Source organism: Crocodylus siamensis, chromosome 4, assembly GCF_052110815.1.
Source record: "Crocodylus siamensis isolate JL-2025a chromosome 4, ASM5211081v1, whole genome shotgun sequence".
Classification (NCBI taxonomy): domain Eukaryota; kingdom Metazoa; phylum Chordata; order Crocodylia; family Crocodylidae; genus Crocodylus; species Crocodylus siamensis.
Genome location: NC_143398.1, coordinates 82952547 through 82970590, shown reverse-complemented (window position 1 = coordinate 82970590; position 18044 = coordinate 82952547). Strand labels below are relative to the sequence as shown.

General features: G+C 40.1%; 1 protein-coding gene across 8 annotated transcripts in view; it reads left to right on the top strand.

The window, feature by feature from the left end:
- Positions 1 to 18044, top strand: part of ATP2B1 (ATPase plasma membrane Ca2+ transporting 1) — an 88721-nt gene that overhangs the window by 60371 nt on the left and 10306 nt on the right. For all 8 annotated transcript variants that reach the window (XM_090042668.1, XM_090042662.1, XM_090042666.1 and 5 more), the window contains exons 11-19: positions 299 to 540; positions 6711 to 6948; positions 8562 to 8741; positions 8828 to 8915; positions 9329 to 9435; positions 15197 to 15388; positions 15605 to 15818; positions 16001 to 16212; positions 17745 to 17852. In XM_090042668.1, coding sequence (XP_089898794.1) covers positions 299 to 540; positions 6711 to 6948; positions 8562 to 8741; positions 8828 to 8915; positions 9329 to 9435; positions 15197 to 15388; positions 15605 to 15818; positions 16001 to 16212; positions 17745 to 17852 — 1581 coding nt within the window. The remainder of the gene's footprint in view (positions 1 to 298; positions 541 to 6710; positions 6949 to 8561; positions 8742 to 8827; positions 8916 to 9328; positions 9436 to 15196; positions 15389 to 15604; positions 15819 to 16000; positions 16213 to 17744; positions 17853 to 18044) is intronic.

Sequence of the window (18044 nt, the reverse complement as noted above, 5' to 3'; positions counted from 1 at the left end):
CATAACTTTACCTAATAATAAACTGTTGTTGAAGTTCTTGACCCTGTGCTAAGGTGGTCAAACAGGATGTACAGTCCTTGATGTTGGGCCTCTGGCTTCCAGGTTTTTTGTCCCTATGGAATATGACTTGCTCTCAAATTTCAATTATTCAAGAATATGTAACTGGATGGTGAGGAAAGATGGGGAGTAAGTTTTTTACTGCTGGCCTTTCTTTCAGTTTTTGAATATTGGAGGACTGTACTTTGCAAACCTGAAACAATTCCTCCTAAAAGTTGTGTATATTTTCTTTTTTTTACAGCCTCCTGAGAGAGAAGGTGGCCTACCACGTCATGTTGGTAATAAAACTGAATGTGCCTTGTTGGGATGGCTTTTGGATTTAAAACGGGATTATCAGGATGTAAGAAACGAGATACCAGAAGAGGCACTGTACAAAGTATACACGTTCAACTCTGTTAGAAAATCAATGAGTACCGTATTAAAAAACTCTGATGGCAGCTTCCGGATATTCAGCAAAGGTGCCTCTGAGATCGTACTTAAAAAGTAAGAGTAATCCAAAAGTTGTGTTCGTATTAGTCACTAGTTGCAGATATATTAAACTGTCTTCCTTAAAAGCAATGTAAAAACTGACATTAAATCAATTAGTTTGAGTTTATTTTTGGGCAAACTACTAGCTATACAGTGCAAAATGACTGACTCTCTCTTCTGCATTGGCTGCCACCAATGCAGATTGTGGGTTACACTTTTATTAGTCCAAGATAGTAACAAACTTTCCATATTCTCTTGAACTGAGGCTTGTGGTAGGTGCATATTTGTTTCTTCCTTTCAGCAGAACAGGTGAGCAGAACTTTTTTTTTAAGTGTTTTTTCCAGACTGGCTTCATATACTTTGTGTGCATATAGCCTCAGGAAATACTTTTTAAGTATACTTTTTCTGGAATTTAAAAATACTTCTGGAAGTTTTTAGCAGATACTGAGCTCTCTCTGTACTAGAAGAAGGAAATTGAGCTGTTGCCAAGTTTTTTTTTGTTTTTTCTCTTAAAGAAAACTCCAGTCTGCTTTAGCAGTTTTATTCTAGTATGGGCTCTTTTAATCTTGCTTGTTCTGGGGACCCAGTTAATATTCTTATTGTCATGTTGGTGCTAGATCAGGATAGTCTCAATGTTCAGACTAACTTATTGTCTTAGGGTAGTTGTGTGAATAAACAGGTCAGCATGGTATTCCTGTAATTGGTCTAGATTTCTCATAGTGAAAGAAAAAAAAAAACCCAAGATCCTTTTCTCCAGTTACTGCAGGGTCAATAACATCAAAAACATCTTTTTCTCCATTTTTTGACAGAATAGGGAAGTATCAATTTACATGGCTTTTTGTTTGACACAAATGACTTAATCTTGCCATTTTGAAGTATTGCAATCTCATAGCTAGTTTGAATGCCAGCACAGATAAAGTTTTGTGTTTTTTAGATGTTCAACAAGGGGAAAATAGTCAGAAGCAAGAAAACAACTGCAGTACCTTCTCTGTTAATTTACCAGCATCTACATCTATCAGACTTTTTTTTTTTTTTTTGAAATTGGGTAGCGTCTTCACTCCTCACCAAAATTTGTGGTACTTGCTCATTTTTCTTTTAAATGCCAGACTGATAGGGCAGGGCCTTCTTGTAAGACTATCAAAACTTGGAGTAGCTGAAAATCTGAAATTTACCCCACTGTCTGGGCAAGTAGAAAAAGTAACAAGGAAATGGGTAGGGAAAGCCATTGGCTGTGCTAGATGTGTCTAATTGCTTGAATGTTGGTGACTGCCTACTCTGCTATGACTTTTTTTTTTCCATACAAACTTGATTCTGTCAGCACTTAAGCACTCTTTTTCCTTTTGTGATCTTAAATTTCACTGAGCTAAACTTTTTTTTTCTTATTTCTAAAAAGACAGTTAAAATAGGACTAGACTGATTCACAGTTTTAATGCGAGTAAGAAAATGTGTTCTGTACCTTTTTAAAATATGTTGTTGTATTTGAAGAGTTAACAGGAAGAGAGGAGGAACAATTTAACTGAAGCTTGAATTTTTTACAATTTGTTGAGACCTGCAAAATTTTCCTTCACTGGCAACTGTCAAGCTGTGTGTGTATTTTTTAAAATGAGGTGTTGACTGTTCACAAAGAATATAGTTTGCAGTTTCCACATGCTTTTAAAAGAACATTTTGATTTGGAATGTTCCCATATCTTTTTTAACATTGCTTCATTTTGAGCAGACCATCTACTGAACTGACATGTAGTTGAGTTACCTGGATTTGCTCTCACTTCCAGAAGGTTAACTTCATGAGTGGAAGGATAGGGGTGGGGTTGAAGAACCTAAAACTACAAAGTGAGAGTTTAAGTGCTCCAGCTTTTGCTATGGCTTTCTAAGGGCACTGATTTTTGCTTTTTTTTATTAGCTGCTTGGGACTGCTGCTGATGAATTTCAGATGAATAGAAAAATGGTGACCTCTTGAAGTAAAAGCCACTGCAAATAGCCAAGAGTCATCCTTAATTTGGCCAGACGGTGTACATGAAGCAGGCTGCAAATGACCCATATATAACAGATCTGGGTTCTTTTGTATAATAAATATTGTATGTTGGCTTTTTAAGTCTACAATTGAAGCTTCTGAGCTCTGAAAGGATACCCTGCATCTTGCAATGCAGGCAATACGTATTTGAGGTCTTGCACTTAATTTTTTGTTTTTCCTGGTTAGGCTGAAAAAAGCTTCAGGCAGCAGTATTTAACTAAAACAAACCAACAAAACTCCTTCAAAGAAATATTGGAAATATCATCTTATTGCTTTTCTGATGTAAAACTCTTAAACTATTTGTGACCTTGTGACTGCATACCTTTTTCAGGCTTCATGTAATCTAGTGATCTGCTCTGCTTGAAATGCCAGCTGTTAGACCAAGCTGATAAACACAGTTGACTGCTTGACTTTCTGTATCATCTGGTCTGATATTTTATTTTTTAACCAAGCCAATCTAAATCATGTTAAAGTAGATTTTCATATTTTGGTAATAGTTCAATTGTAGCAGAAGTTGGTGGCACCCTTAATTTTACTGTTTGCCATGCCGGGGGGGGGGGGGGGATGCTGCACTGCTGAGTGGCAGAGGCAATTAATACCATGGTTTTTGCCTTTGATTTGGAATGCAGGGGAGGGAGGGCGTGTGTTTTTTTTGAGAAGAGCAAGGCTTAAAAGTGCTGCTGCATCGCTGACTCCTCCTGTGATCTCAGTAGGTCCCTAGTAATGGCTCCTGCACTCAGTCATAATTAACTGGCATCTTTGCTGTGTTCAGTAGGTAAGGGCAACAGGTGAGGCCTCATTCTTCCTTAAGAACTAAGGCAATGTTCTAGTGAACTCTGGGCTCTCTGTGAATGCACGGAGCCTGGGAAACAAGCAGGAAGAATTAAGTCCTCGCAGAGTCATGAAACTGACATGATTGAAATAACAGACTTAGTAGGATAGTTCATATGACTGGCATATAGTCATGGATGGATGCAAGCTGTTCAGGAAGGACAGGTGGGGGAGAACAGTTGTACTTTATATATAAACTGTATGTTTGTTCAGAGTTCCAGAAGGAAACTTGAAAAGGGTCTTTTGAAACTTTCTTGGTTAAGGTCAGAGGGGAGAGCAAGAAGGGGTTTTTTGTGGTAGGTGCCTACTATAAACTACCAGACCAGGATGATAAAGTATTCTTTCTGTCTCTCTTTTTTTTGTTTCCAAACAGCTAGCAGAAGTTTCTGGATCATGGGTCCTAGTTCTCATGGGGGACTTGAGTTACCTTGACATCTAGTGGGAGGGTATTGCAGTAGTGCACAGGCAATCCAGGAAGTTTTGTTGTTGGCTTTTTTAGTGTTGTGGACAAATAGCTGTTCCAAGTGTTGGAGAAGTCAATTGGGGGCAATGCTTTTTCTTGACTTGCTGCTCATAAACAAGGAAGAACTGGTGAGGAATGTAGAAGGGGATGGTGACTTGAGCGGCAGTAGCAATGATGAGATGATTGTGCTCAGGATTGAGGGGAAGGAAGGAGAGCAGCAGAGTAAGGACCCTAGACTTGAGATGAGCAAATTGACTCCCTCAGGGAACTAATGGGCATGATCCTCTGGGAGGCCTGTTTTGAGGTGGTGTTGGGGGTGGGAGGAGTCCAGGAGAGCCAGTCAAACCTCAAAACCCTTTTATTGAGGGTGCAGAAACAAACCCTCCTGATGCGCAGGAAGACTAGCAAGTATGGAGGAAGACGAGTTTGGCTTAACAGGGAACTCTGTCAGTGAACTGAAACACGCAAAGGGAAGCTTACAAGCAGTAGATACTTAGACTAGGGAGGAGTTTTAGGAGTATTCCTCAGGCACACATGTGCTTCGGCTGTCCAAATTTCAGTTGGAGTTGCAGCCAGAAAGGGACTTGAAGGGCAACGAGGGCTTCTACAAGTATGTCAGCAAGATCCAGAAGAGAGATCCAGAAAGGAGTGTCCCTTACGGAATGGGGGAGGCAACCTAGTGACAAATGTGAAAGTCTGCTCTTCTTTTTCCCAATCTGTCTTCCCAGGCAAGGTCAGCTTCCAGACTACTGCATCCAGCAGCAGTTTGGGAAGGAGGTGAGCAGCTGACAGTAGTAAAAGAAAAGGTTAGGACCTTTTTAGAAAAGGCAGACATCTAAAAGTCCATAGAGCTGGATGCAGTGTACCCAAGTGTGCTAAGAGTTGACCAATGTGATTGCAGAAGTTTTGGCCATTAACTTTTTTTTTTTAACTTTTTTGAGAACTTGTGGTGGTTGGGAGAGGCCCTGGATGATTGGAAAAGGGCAAATATAGTGCCCAACTTCAAGAAAGGGAAGGAGAAGGAGCCAAGGAACCACAAAGCAGTTGGCCTCACCTCTGTCACTGGAAAGATTGTGGAGTGGGTAAAGAATACACTTCTAAAAACTTGGGGAAGGTGATTTGTGCGGTGTTGTGTTTTTGTTTTGTTTTTTTTTAGGAACAAAGTCAGCATGGATTCACCAAGGACAGGTCATGCCTGACCAACCCTATTTGCTTTCTATAATAAGATGACTGGCTCAGTGGATGCAGGGAGACGAGTGGCTATAGTTTACCTTGACTTGAGAGAGACTGTTCTTGCTAAACATTCTCATAAGCAAGCTAAGGAACTATGGTTTGCATGAATGGACTACAAAGTAGATGGAAAGCTGTCTGGATTGTCAGGCTCAGGATAGTAATCAAAGGCTCTGTCTAGCTGGCAGCCAGTATCAAGTGGAGTGCCTCGGGTTGGTTCTGGCATTTGGTTTTGTTCAGTAGACAGAAACCTGGAAGGTGGGATCAAATGTTCCCTTAGCAAGTTTGCAGATGACACCAAGTGTGGAGGGGACTAGTAGATATGCTGGAGGGCAAGGTTAGGATTCAGAGGCCATGTCTACACGAGATGGTACAGGACCGTAGCAATGAGCTACTGCACAGTAGTGTTGGTGGGGGGTGAAAACTGTGCAGGAACACTACTGCACAATAATGCTGGTTACTATGCAGTCATTTAGTACTTGGTTATGCAAGTACTAAATGACTACACAGTCTGCCACTCATGTAGATGTGGCCAGAGACCTAGACAAATCGGAGGGTGGACCAGAAGAGATCTTGTGAGGTTCAGTAAGGACAAGTGCCAAGTCCCTGTACTTAGACCAAAACGTCCCATGCATTAGTACAGACATGGCAACTGACTGGCTAAGCAGCAACTGTGCAGAAAAGAACCTGGGGGGAGTTGCAGTAGACAAGAAGCTGAATGAGTCAACAGTGTGCCCTTCTCAAGACTAACGGCCTACTGGGCTGCACTAATAGGCATGTGGCTAACAGATTGAGGAATGTAGTTCTTTTCCCCTGTATTCAGCACTGAGGCCACCTCTACGAGTACTGTGTCCAGTCTTGGGGCCCCACTGAAAAGAGGTGGGCAAACTGGAAAGAGTGCAGCAGAGGGGAACAAAAATGGCTAGGGGGCTAGGGCATATGAATTAAGAGACTGAGAGGACTGGGCTTACTACTATGCAGAAGAGAAGACTGAGAGGGGATTTGTTAGTAGTGTTTAACTACCTGAGGGCTGGTTCCAAAGAGAATGGAGGTAGACTGTTTTCAGTGGTGCCAGATGACAGAACCAGGAGCAATGGTCTCAAGCTGCAGCAAGGGAAGTTTAGGCTAGATGCATTCAGAGAAACTTTTCACAAAGATGGTAGTAGAGCACTAGAATAGGTTGCCCAGAAAGGTTATGAATTCTCCATCTTTAGGTCTTAAAAACCTCTGGCTAGAAAAAGGTTTTGGCTAGGACGATCTAGTTGGGGGTGGTCCTGCTTTGAGTAGGGGGTTGGACTAGACCTCCTGAGGCCCCTTTCAACCCTAACTTTCTGCAGTATGCAGGAGTAGAACCTACAGCCAGAGGTACACTGTGCTATAAAAGCACAAATAATACCTTTTGCTCTTAAGGGCCTGCACAGTACCGAGTAGTTAGATGGAACTTTTTTTTTAATGAAGCCAACATGACTTTTTACCTTGATGCTTTTTTTTTTTTAAGGAAACTGAAGGAAAAGAACACTGAGAAAATTGCTTGGCTTTAGTCTGAGTACTAGCTTCGCTCTCTTGGGTGTCTTTCAGTTCCCATGGCCGAATCTGTGGCTTTTATCGGGTTTAACTACCTCCTTAAATTTTTTTGTTCTTGCTTTTCAGGTGCTTCAAAATACTGAGTGCTAATGGTGAACCAAAGGTATTCAGACCTAGAGATCGTGATGATATTGTAAAAACTGTAATTGAACCTATGGCCTCTGAGGGGCTCAGGACCATATGTCTAGCATTCAGGGATTTCCCAGCTGGAGAACCAGAGCCAGAATGGGACAATGAAAATGATATTGTTACTGGTCTTACATGCATTGCTGTTGTAGGAATTGAAGATCCTGTGAGGCCTGAGGTAAGGAAAACCAGTAATTGAAATAGAAAGCTTATAGCTTAATGTAAAGTAAATCTTCACTTAAGTTTGTTAGCAGTCCAGATTTGTTGGCATTCTTAATAGCTAATATGGATTTAACACTTACCTCTTTTTAGCACAAGGAATACAAGGAACCTAGTTTTAAGCCTGCTAGTTACAAAAACAAAAATCCTATTTGGTAGTCCTGTCTTGCAGAGTTAGAACACTGTATACATGAATAACCTAAATACTGCTAGTGCATTAGTTTTTAACACTAGAAACATCTCTTTTAGGCAATAGTATTACCTACAGTAGTAATGACCTGTATTTAATTGTATGGGGTCTGTCACCTGGAGAGAGTGCAAAAGGTAAAGAAAGACACGATAGTAAATCCAAAATGTAGCGTGACTGTTTCCTGAAGTGTGAAGTGGTTGGTAGGTACTGTGTAGAAGACCAACTCCCATGTGGAAATTGAATCTACCTCTTCGGAAAGTGAGTGTAACAAGCTGCAGCATTTTGACAACTGGGGGTGATTTTACTTCCTGAAATGTGGAGTTAGGTATTGGTCTAAACGAGAGGTGTTCAATTCATCTGGCCCCATGGGGACCATAAGATTGGTCTGGCATGGGTTCTGCTTGCTGCACTTGCCACTTGTAGTGTACAGGGTTGGTCTGGTACACACTAAATCAGCCCTGTGCACTGGAACTGGTATGGCATCCAGAGCCAGTCTACAGGCTATCTCTGCTGGCCGCAGATGCAGCTCACAAGGCTGTGCTCGTGTAGGCACCACATGCTCCAGACTGGCCCTACACACTGCATGTCATGTCAGCTCTAGCCTGGCATGAAGCCTGGAGCTGTTCTGATGTGTATGCTCCATGCATTGCCCATAGCAGACCAGATCCAGGATGTAGGTCTTGGCTGGTCCATATCAGGTCCACAGACCTGGATCCAGTGTGCAGGGTTGGTCTAGTGTGGGCACCACATGCAGTAATGTATCAAGCAGTGTCACAGTCTGGATGATATGGCTCCTGTCCATAGCTGGCATCTTTAAGCAACAATATCAAGTTCCAGTCAGGGGTGTTGATCTGCAATGAGGCTCCTTATATGCCCAGTGTAATGAAATTCATTTTGTAGACTACAGTACTTAAACTTGCCAGCTTGGCAACTAATGGGGGAGTTTTTGTGGGGTATCATGGGGAGAAATACTTCACTTGATTTTTCATGGGGGTGGGGTGTATGGACAGGACTCTATAGATAAACTTCTAATGATGGAATACTGGGTAGGTCATCTCTTGGACTGAACTAATGCCCTTTGAATCTTAAAAAGTTATACCCATCCTTGTGTTAAAGGGTCAATTCCATTAGCTCAGCTGCATAGTGCTAACTTTACTCATTCAGTCCTAGAGGAAAACAAAAAGCTAAAGTTACCATGGGTCATATCAGAAGTTCAGAACATCTGTTGTCAATAATGTTTTCCCTTAAAAAAAAAAAAAAAAAAAAAAAAAAAAAGGAATTAAGTGCAGTGCTTCTTTTAGTTGCATTAAAACAAGCACAAGGTAAATGTGAACTTTAGTAACATACCTGTCGTTTGTTTTTTGTTTTTTTTGCATAAACAGGTACCAGATGCAATAAAGAAATGTCAGCGTGCTGGTATAACTGTTCGTATGGTCACTGGTGATAACATTAATACTGCTCGTGCTATTGCATTAAAATGTGGCATTTTGAATCCGGGTGAAGATTTTCTATGCTTAGAGGGCAAAGATTTTAATAGGCGAATACGGAACGAAAAAGGAGAGGTGACATTTCTTTTCTTTTCAAGATGGCTTTTTGTCTTGTCTTAAGCTGTAGCTTGGGAATAAGTAACTTTTTTTTTTTTGTACAGATAGAGCAAGAGAGAATAGATAAAATTTGGCCAAAGCTGCGTGTGCTTGCAAGATCTTCCCCCACTGACAAACATACATTGGTAAAAGGTAAATGTGGTATATCAATCAAAGTAACTTTAACAAAGCCTACAATTCTATAAAGCTAAGCTTGCCCTTTTTTAGCATCAGTAAACTCCTTGAAGTCTTGAGTTCACTATTTAATCCCATTTCACAGTCCATTGATCCAAGGGCAAGGGTTGGGGCATCTATTAATACTATTTCTGATTTAGCTACAAAAGCCAATAGCTGATTGTATTGGCTTTAATGTTATTATTAAGACCAGCCTGGAGGTTCAGGTCACCATGCTTTCTAGCTCCAGTAGAGATTTTAGGATCAGGGGGGGTTTAGGAAGGGTGAAACAATGCTAGAACCATCTGACCTAAAGCAGAGCATTATCATCTAAATTAGCTCATATACTTAAACAAACTTTTCAATATTGAATTTCATGTTTAATTTTTTAGGCATAATTGACAGCACTGTCTCAGAACAGAGGCAAGTTGTGGCAGTAACTGGTGATGGTACGAATGATGGTCCAGCATTGAAGAAAGCAGATGTTGGGTTTGCTATGGTAGGGATTTCTTTGCCTTCAGTTTTCAGAGTAACCTGATGAATATTATTTGACTGAACTAAAAAAAAAAAAAAAAACAACTTGCTTTCAGCTTTTAGAAGTCCACTGATCTAGAAGTTCCTAGTTGTCATTTCCCATAGTTCTTACTCCATTTTTTCCTTTCAGTCTTTCTGACCTTTCCCACCTGAAGGTCAGGCTTTCATTCCCAGAGAAAGTGGATGTGTGGTCTCTGTGGCATTGACCTGAGAAATGACATCCTGCTTTTAATGCCATGCTTGCAATCGTCAATCAGTCACTGCAGGTCAGGTGTCAGGCAGAAGTTCATTACTTTCTGCTCCTGTCATGAAAACTTCTGATACTGTAGTGTGGCTTATGAGTGTTTTTTAAAATAAAAAAAAAAAATTGCCTGTGCTAGCCCTTGGGAATAGTTCTTTCAGTAGTCATGTTGTAATATTTCTAGTGTTAAATACTGTGCTTACCTTGGCTATAAAATTCAGAGTTACCATCCTGAAATTGGACTGAAAGTTGGTTGGATTGCAGTTATTGGCAAAGTAGAGCAATATGAAGCACTTGGCATTGGGAAAACTTGAAACATTTAATGTTAGTGTAATTTTACCTTGCTTGAGATCCAGCAACTGGACTGTCTCATTTTTAAGCTTGTTTTTAAGTGATGAACTGAATGCAGCTACTTCCGCTCTGTGCTAAATTGCAGGCTTGTCTAAATAACCTGCTCTTACTGGGCAGGAATGAAATCTAGTATGAATTGCCAGATTATGATAGCAATTTTGTGATATCAGAATAATTATGTTACTCATGTTTGGTGTCTTTTTTTTTTTTTTTTTTTTTTTGAGGGGTGGGAAGGGAGAGATTTAATCATCCAACTTGGAGCATCCTTTATTAGTAAGGGTACATTTCATTTTTTTTTTTCCTTTTAAAGGTAGCTGATTTTATTCACCAGGCATAGTGGCCAATACGGATCTAATAACAGATTTTTACAGGAGCACAGCTGGGCACTGGAGAGTAGTGCCCTGTGAATAAGTCTGTGGGGGAGGGAAGAGGCATTGGGGTGCAGATCAAAATCACCATGGTGAGGAAGGGAGTGAGGCTGAGGCTGGGGGCTCTTTCCAGCCTGGGTGGTAGATGAGACCCTGTGCCCAGGGCAGGGAGCAAGATGGAGGTACAGGCAGCTTGTTCAGGAAATCGGTGTCTTGGCACTTAAATGACGGGGTGCTTGAACTAAAGCTCATGAAATGAGCTTTAGTTCAAGCACTGCTGCTACTTTTTTTGTGTGGATGCTTCTAACCAGAGTGGGGCAAGGGCAGATGCTTGCTGTGGGCTCAGTGCTCTCCACCCTGCTGCCTCTGCCCTCCCCTACCTGTTCAGCAGCCATAGTGACAGCAACTTGTGCCTCCTTCTGCTGGGTGGGCAGGGGATGTGCAGCTCCCATGGCAAAGGCAGGGCAGGCAGCCCACATCCACCTTCACCCCATGCACAAATCTAGGATTGCACATATTTTCCCCCCCCCCCCCCCCATGGCTCACCCAGGGGTGTGAGTAGCAGTCGGGAGCCACTGCTGGTGGCTTTGTCCCACTCCCTGCCCCAAACCTGGGTCCCATTCACCATCCTGGCTGGGCAGCACTCCCTGCCCAACTCCCTCCCAGTGGGAGCCTTGATCTCCCTCCCCCATCTGCCTTCCCCTCCACAGACTTACCTGCAGGGCACTGCTCTCCAGGCTGCCCAGCTGCCTTCCCGACCACAGGCATGCCGTGGCTGCATGCACACACAATGTCTGGGGCCCCAGCCAGAAAGCACACTATATTTATTGGTACATTATTGGCTACACTGGCCAAAAAAAGCCAATAGCTGATAATGTTACTTTCCTTTTTATCGGTGCTGGTACAATATGACACCAATGTATTGGTGTACTTCTACTCATTAGAACCAGGTGTCTGTACTTGTTTGTCCCTGAAGAAGAGATTATCTTTTTTTTCTTCTGGCTTGAATTCTTTAAGGTGAACTGACTGTAACCAACTTTATACTAAGTTCAGTATTTAAATTGGAATGGGTGTTAATTCCTGATTTTAAGGTCTTGGAGGATTAGCTATTAGTTATATTATTGAATCTTAGTTCTATCTTGTGTTAATGACTGGGATTTGTATTGCTGCCTGGCGCATGCTGAGTCCTTGATAGTGTTGATCTTTGGAACTTTGCCTGTTGTAGGTGGAGTAGAGCTAGGCCTAGTTGACAAGAAATAAGTGGATAGTTCTGATCTGCTAAATTTTTACTTTTTACCTTGGTTATATTTTTTTGAAAACTCCTTTTTGGTCCTTGTCTATTACCCTTGCAAAAAAAAAAAGGATCTAAATGGGTGCAAAATAAACTAATTACGTGTCCTGTAGGCAAGCCTTACTCTTCTAATTTTAAGGGACATTGGAACAGAAACATGCGCTTGTCTGCTTGACATTGTGCCTGCTCTGTCAGTAGATCAAATGTGTTAACTTCCAGGACTGTCAATTAATACCTCTTGACTAAAGCTACACTAAATGTGCTTAAAAGTTGAAGCAACTTCCTATGTTGATACAGAACTTTTTTAATGTTTGTCTGGAATAACATCCTGCTCTTGTCTGGCACCATGCTTGCTTGCTTGCTTTCTTTGTTTGCTTTTTAATTGGCTTCCAGCTATGTTAATTTATAATGAACTTCCATTTAAGTGAAATATTTTACATGCTTTTCCTAAATAACTTGGAATATAGTCATTGCCTTGAAAGCAGGCAAGTTGTAAGAGTGTGAGGGAAGGCTTGCTGAACATCTTAAGCATAGGATATTTGCTATCCCTGCACTTGAAACTTTTAGGGGCATAAAGGCTTTAAGGGTGTGTGTAACTAGCACATGTACTCCCCTTTCACCCCCATGAGATGTGGTCCATGCAAAACTGATACTCTGCAAGTACCTGGAAGAAACTTGAACTCAAGTCTGTCTTTCTAGCTGCTTGTTTTAGTAGAATCCTGACACCACCTTTTTAAAGATGAGAATGTATACTACTTTATCTTTGTACCTGTCTGTAGAATTTGGTATCAGTGGATCATTTACACGATCCTGGGGCTTTTATTTTTTTTCAAATGCTGAAGGTATCACCACTTCTCTCCCAGAAGAGGAGATACTTGAGCAGTGTTTTTCTGTTAAAGAGCAAGGGAAGGCTTGTGCATTTTAAGTGGCCTCCCTTTGTTTTCAGCATTGCTTTCAATATTGCATTGATCATATGAGGTTTTTTGGTCCTTTTTGACTAAAAAAGTTAACCTGTACATAATGGGTTTTTGGTACAACCTAGTTTCTACAGCTTCATGTACATGAACTTTAAAAATGTTCTAATCTGTTAGACTGCACAAAGTCATCTACATAGTTAATCTCTTGACCTAGAGTTTATCTGGGAAAAGTACAAATACAGGTCACTGAATGCTGATGCCAGAAATCCCATATGGCATTCAAGTAGCCATGATCTTTTAAATATAAACCCCCATCTTTTAAAACTTGCAGACCTCTGAGCTTGAGTACTATGAGTTTTTAAAGATGAAATTTTGCATTGGGTTACGTTAAACAGTTTTGCAGTAATACAAACTTTGTATTCCAAAGGATCCTGTCATAGTTACGTGGAGTTATGTCTTGTGACCCATATAAGCAGATTTAGAGCACACTCTGCATTGTGGTATTGCACCATCTGGTGGCTCTTAAACAGCTATTAAGATGCTATTACTGTACTTTCTAGTTAACCAACTAGCAAGTTACTGGAACTCTGCTTATGTTACACACTCATACTTTCTCAATAAAAAACATGTCTTGTCTTGTGTGTGGGGCAAGGGGGAATGACTGCTTTTACATTCTTTAGAATCAGAGTAGTGAAAGCCTGCTCTGAGTTTAATGTAGCCATTTTACCCATTGATGCTTAAAAGGTGCCTCCCTACAGCATTGCACACAGGTGGATTATAGTATACTTTAAGCTGCTAACCCAGTAGTTCTTGACCTTTTTTTAAGCATGTACCCCTCCATAATTTTTTGATTAACTATCTGGGGCAAAAATGCATGAATAACCTTTTCATTAATGTAACACTTGACTGACAGTGCCCCAGTTTAAAAAAATAATTACTCTGGACAGATGGTGTCTGAACACCCCAGATCTGTAATGTATTTATCTATGGAGCAGTACCCTGAAGCTAAGTAATAGTATAAGCAGAGACTAAGGGTCACATTGTATTTCACTGTGTCTAAATATCAATTACAAGGTTGTGTGGTCTAGAAATCGTTGATTCTCTTAATGCAAAATGAGATTCGTCTAGGAAGAAGGGCTTTGTGTGTGTGGGGGGGGGGGGGGGCGGAAACCACTTTAAGACTCATAAGGTCACAGGCTTCCCTAGCTTGGTGGAAACTGTTCATTTGCAGCATATTGCCTGAAGAGGGAGTTGGGGGTGGGAAAGAGGGATGCTTCTCCTTGCAGGATGGTGGTGCTTTTGCAGAGTCCCTCTTGTGGGATGGGTCGAGCTGGTGTGGTATAGCTCCATGCTGTGCGGCACAGTTTGTCACAGTCCTTTTTGAGAGAGACTTCCTTGGAGCAGTACCCCCAGCCTTTCTTGGGGCACAGGGGAAGATGGGCCAGGTTCCCTAGCTGAGAGCTCCTGCCACTCTTACCTTCACAGTCATAACTTTAACCTGTGAAGAGAGAAAGGAAGAGGACTTGTGGGAAGTGTTTGCCTAAAGTGAGGATTCTGTCCACAGAACTGCAGCAACAGATTCCTACTCTAGCTTTGCTCCATATCTTCTAGAGAGAGAGGTGCAGCAGGACAGTGTGACCTGGGAGCAGGGGCAGTGCAGCATCATAGAAGTGTCTAGTAGCACCTTCCTGGTTTGAGAATCACTGTGCCAAACTAGCTTTGTAATAACACACTTCAAAGGGATAACACAGTAGGAATGGGAGAGTGATGTAATTGTTACTGCAAAACCTCAACAGCATCTGCTTGATGGAAGTGCTGTAGTGTAAATCTTAGAATTTGTAAAGACACTTTTTTCCAGTGTGTGAATTCATTGACAGCAAATTTGAAGATGTAAAGCTTCTGGGTTTTTGGGTGGGGAGGGTTGTTTTGTCTTCAGTTGGGTTTTGTGGTGTGTTTTTAATATTCTTCAGTAGTCCTAAACTGCTAACTGGTCATCTCTGTTTGAAAACCTTGTGCTGGCATACATGCTGAAGATTGACTTTTTAAAATAAGTGTTTACTAAATCTTCAAGTAAAGTTTGCTTTGTACTGAATCTTGGTAGAGAACTTTTATTTCCTTTTTATTGCTTTAGGAGTTGGGGGGGGGGGGAGTAGACTTGCAAAATACATTTTCCTGCCCCCCCCCCCCGAACATACATTAGTGCCATGTTACAATATTTAATGACTCTGAGCACTTGAAGTTGCCTTAAATGGGGATTTACTTACAGACCTTACTCTGGCTGTAAGTCAGCTAAAGGTGGACTGCCTCAATCATCAAGTTTAAATTTCCTTCCTCTTTTAACATGATATGCCATATGAACACTAACAGTCTTCAGCTTTTCTGGATCTCAAGTCTGATTCTCTCCTTACAACACATTCTTCATTTCTTGTATATGTAATGCCTGCATGAGAATATCCTTCTTGTTAAATTGCAGTTTAATAATATAATAATATTGCATGTAATCATGCTGATTTGTTGACAACACATGGAACAAACAATGTTATGTATCTTTCTAACAGGGTATTGCTGGAACAGATGTAGCGAAAGAAGCTTCTGATATTATTCTTACGGATGACAACTTCACAAGCATTGTTAAAGCAGTTATGTGGGGACGAAATGTATACGACAGTATCTCCAAATTCCTTCAGTTCCAGCTTACTGTCAATGTAGTAGCAGTAATTGTTGCTTTCACAGGAGCATGTATAACACAAGTAGGTATTGATGGTAGTATGAAATAATTTAAAGATTATAACTAGGTAGTTAAGACTCTCATACTGAAACTGCCTTTATTTTGAGTGTTGTACTGAAGAATGTTTTTTCTTCTAAAAGCACACCACCAAACTTCTCTATAGTAAATGTACTTGATGGTTGTACCTTGTTTGTTTTTAGGATATTTATTATCTATTAGGAAACTTATATTTTTATAGGATTCTCCACTTAAAGCTGTGCAGATGTTGTGGGTAAATCTGATAATGGACACATTGGCTTCTCTTGCTTTGGCAACGGAACCACCTACTGAATCTCTCTTGCTCCGGAAACCTTATGGTAGAAATAAACCTCTGATTTCTCGTACAATGATGAAGAATATTTTGGGTCATGCGTTCTATCAACTTGTGGTAGTCTTTACTCTCCTGTTTGCTGGTAAGAATATTTTTTCTTTTGTAAAGGTTTAACTTTCTATAGGTTAAAGCTGTTAAATTATCTCAATACTAAAAACTAGATGTACAGCTCTTGTTATGGAACCTCAGTTTTTGACAGTTATGATCTAGTGTTGTGTGTGTATATTTGTGCACCTGAATTCCAATACTGTTTTTTATAAACAGGTGAGAAAATGTTTGATATTGATAGTGGAAGAAATGCACCTCTTCATGCTCCTCCTTCAGAGCATTACACTATTGTGTTTAATACATTTGTGATGATGCAGCTTTTTAACGAAATTAATGCTCGAAAAATCCACGGTGAAAGAAATGTGTTTGAAGGAATTTTCAACAATGCTATCTTTTGTATTATTGTTCTTGGCACATTTATTGTACAGGTAGGTCATTTTAAAGAGTTCATTGCTAATGTTTCAATTTGATTGTTACTTACATTCATTAATATTTCAAAAGTAAACTGTTCAGGCTTTAGATGCCTATTTTATGCAGTATTCAATTTTATAATACTTGAAAGAGCTAATATCAAATGCTTCCTTGAATTAAGGACCCTGCCTCTTCCTTCTTGTAGAGTTTAATTTTTGTCCAAAACCACTTATTCCTTTTAATGAAATATTGTAATTTTCAGGCCTTAGTTGTGTTCTTGTAAATCACAAGAATTTTACAAGATTTTAGATTTTTAATGGCAGGTTTTGGCTATTGTCTTTTATGTAGAACAGTGTGCATCAGAATCTTGAAGTAACTTGTGCTGTGATGAAATCCAGCCTTTTTGTGTGCATTGTTTTATTTACCGCCTCTAATTTTAATAAATGGTAACCAAATTACCCAGCCAAGACCAAAATTTGAGTGTGTGTCTTGCAATTACAATTGTAAGCACTGTTTAATTTAGTCTGGTATTTATGATGACAGGCACTTTTGTATGTGGAACAAAAATGTATAGAGAACTGGTCAGATTTTAGTATAGGTCATCTTTAATACATTTTCATCTAAGTCCCAATGTGTTCTTTCCAAACTAATGCATGTAATGGTAAACAAAGGCCAAAGCTGGCTCGCTCTTCTCTTGAATCGTCATTGTATGATTTCATGCCTTTGTTTTCTTTTAACATTTGAAGGTTCTGAAATGCAGTAACTTTAAAAAAAAATATAATTTGAAGATTAAGGGGGGAAAAGAAAAGTATTTGGGATAACTAAATGCCAGTTGAGCAGATGTAAGCAAATGTTGACCTTTGTCACTGTTTTAGGGCCTTGTGGAAAATTTAGTTAAAGCAAAAACATTTGGCTACCCTTTTACTAAACAATGCATGAATAACTACCACAGTTCACATTTCTGGTTTGCCACTGCTTTTTGACCAACTCCTTTAACTTTTTGTACATGCATAGTGACGGTAAGCTTCAAATTTGGAGATTCAGAAATGATGTTTGAATGCTTGTACCTGCTTATGGACTATGACTGGTATTATGAACTAGCTAGACCAGTTTCATTCTAAGTAACAGTAACAAAGTCCACTTACAGTCTGTTTTTGTATAAAGAAGTCTACTTGTGTTCTGTGCTATAAATTCTTCACGTTAGAAATGAAGAACAAAAACTGATCACAAGGCTTTTACCTGCCTAAAATCTGGTGGTGGTTGGCCACTAGCTGTTTCCAAATTCAGGACTGAAGAAAAAATACTTTTTAACTTGAAATAGTAAAGTAAATTAACTAAAAGTACAAGCAACAAGAAGGAGAATTATTTTTCTTTTAGCTTTAGAAACTTAAGGCTGTTTTGTTCTTTGTTTGAAGACGGTATTCACGGTAAGGTTCCAAATACTTTAATGTACAAAGTTTTGGAAATTTTGTTTAAAAGACTTGCACAGATTTACTGATTCCCAGTATTCTACAAATGGTCTCTTACTATGCCTTTTTCCCCCCCACAGATAATCATTGTACAGTTTGGTGGGAAACCTTTTAGTTGCTCAGAACTTACAGTAGAACAGTGGCTGTGGTCCATTTTCCTGGGTATGGGAACACTACTCTGGGGCCAGGTAAACCTTTAGTACAAGCTAACTATCCTGGTAGAATGAAAGTCACTAAATTTTTAACTTTATTTTATAAACATGTTTAGGTTGTTATCCTGCATATAAGCACCACATCAATGCATCTAAACAAAACTAAAGCTTGTTGCATGTAATGCAGTAGACTATGCATTTATATATACATAGCCTTGGAGTGAACAA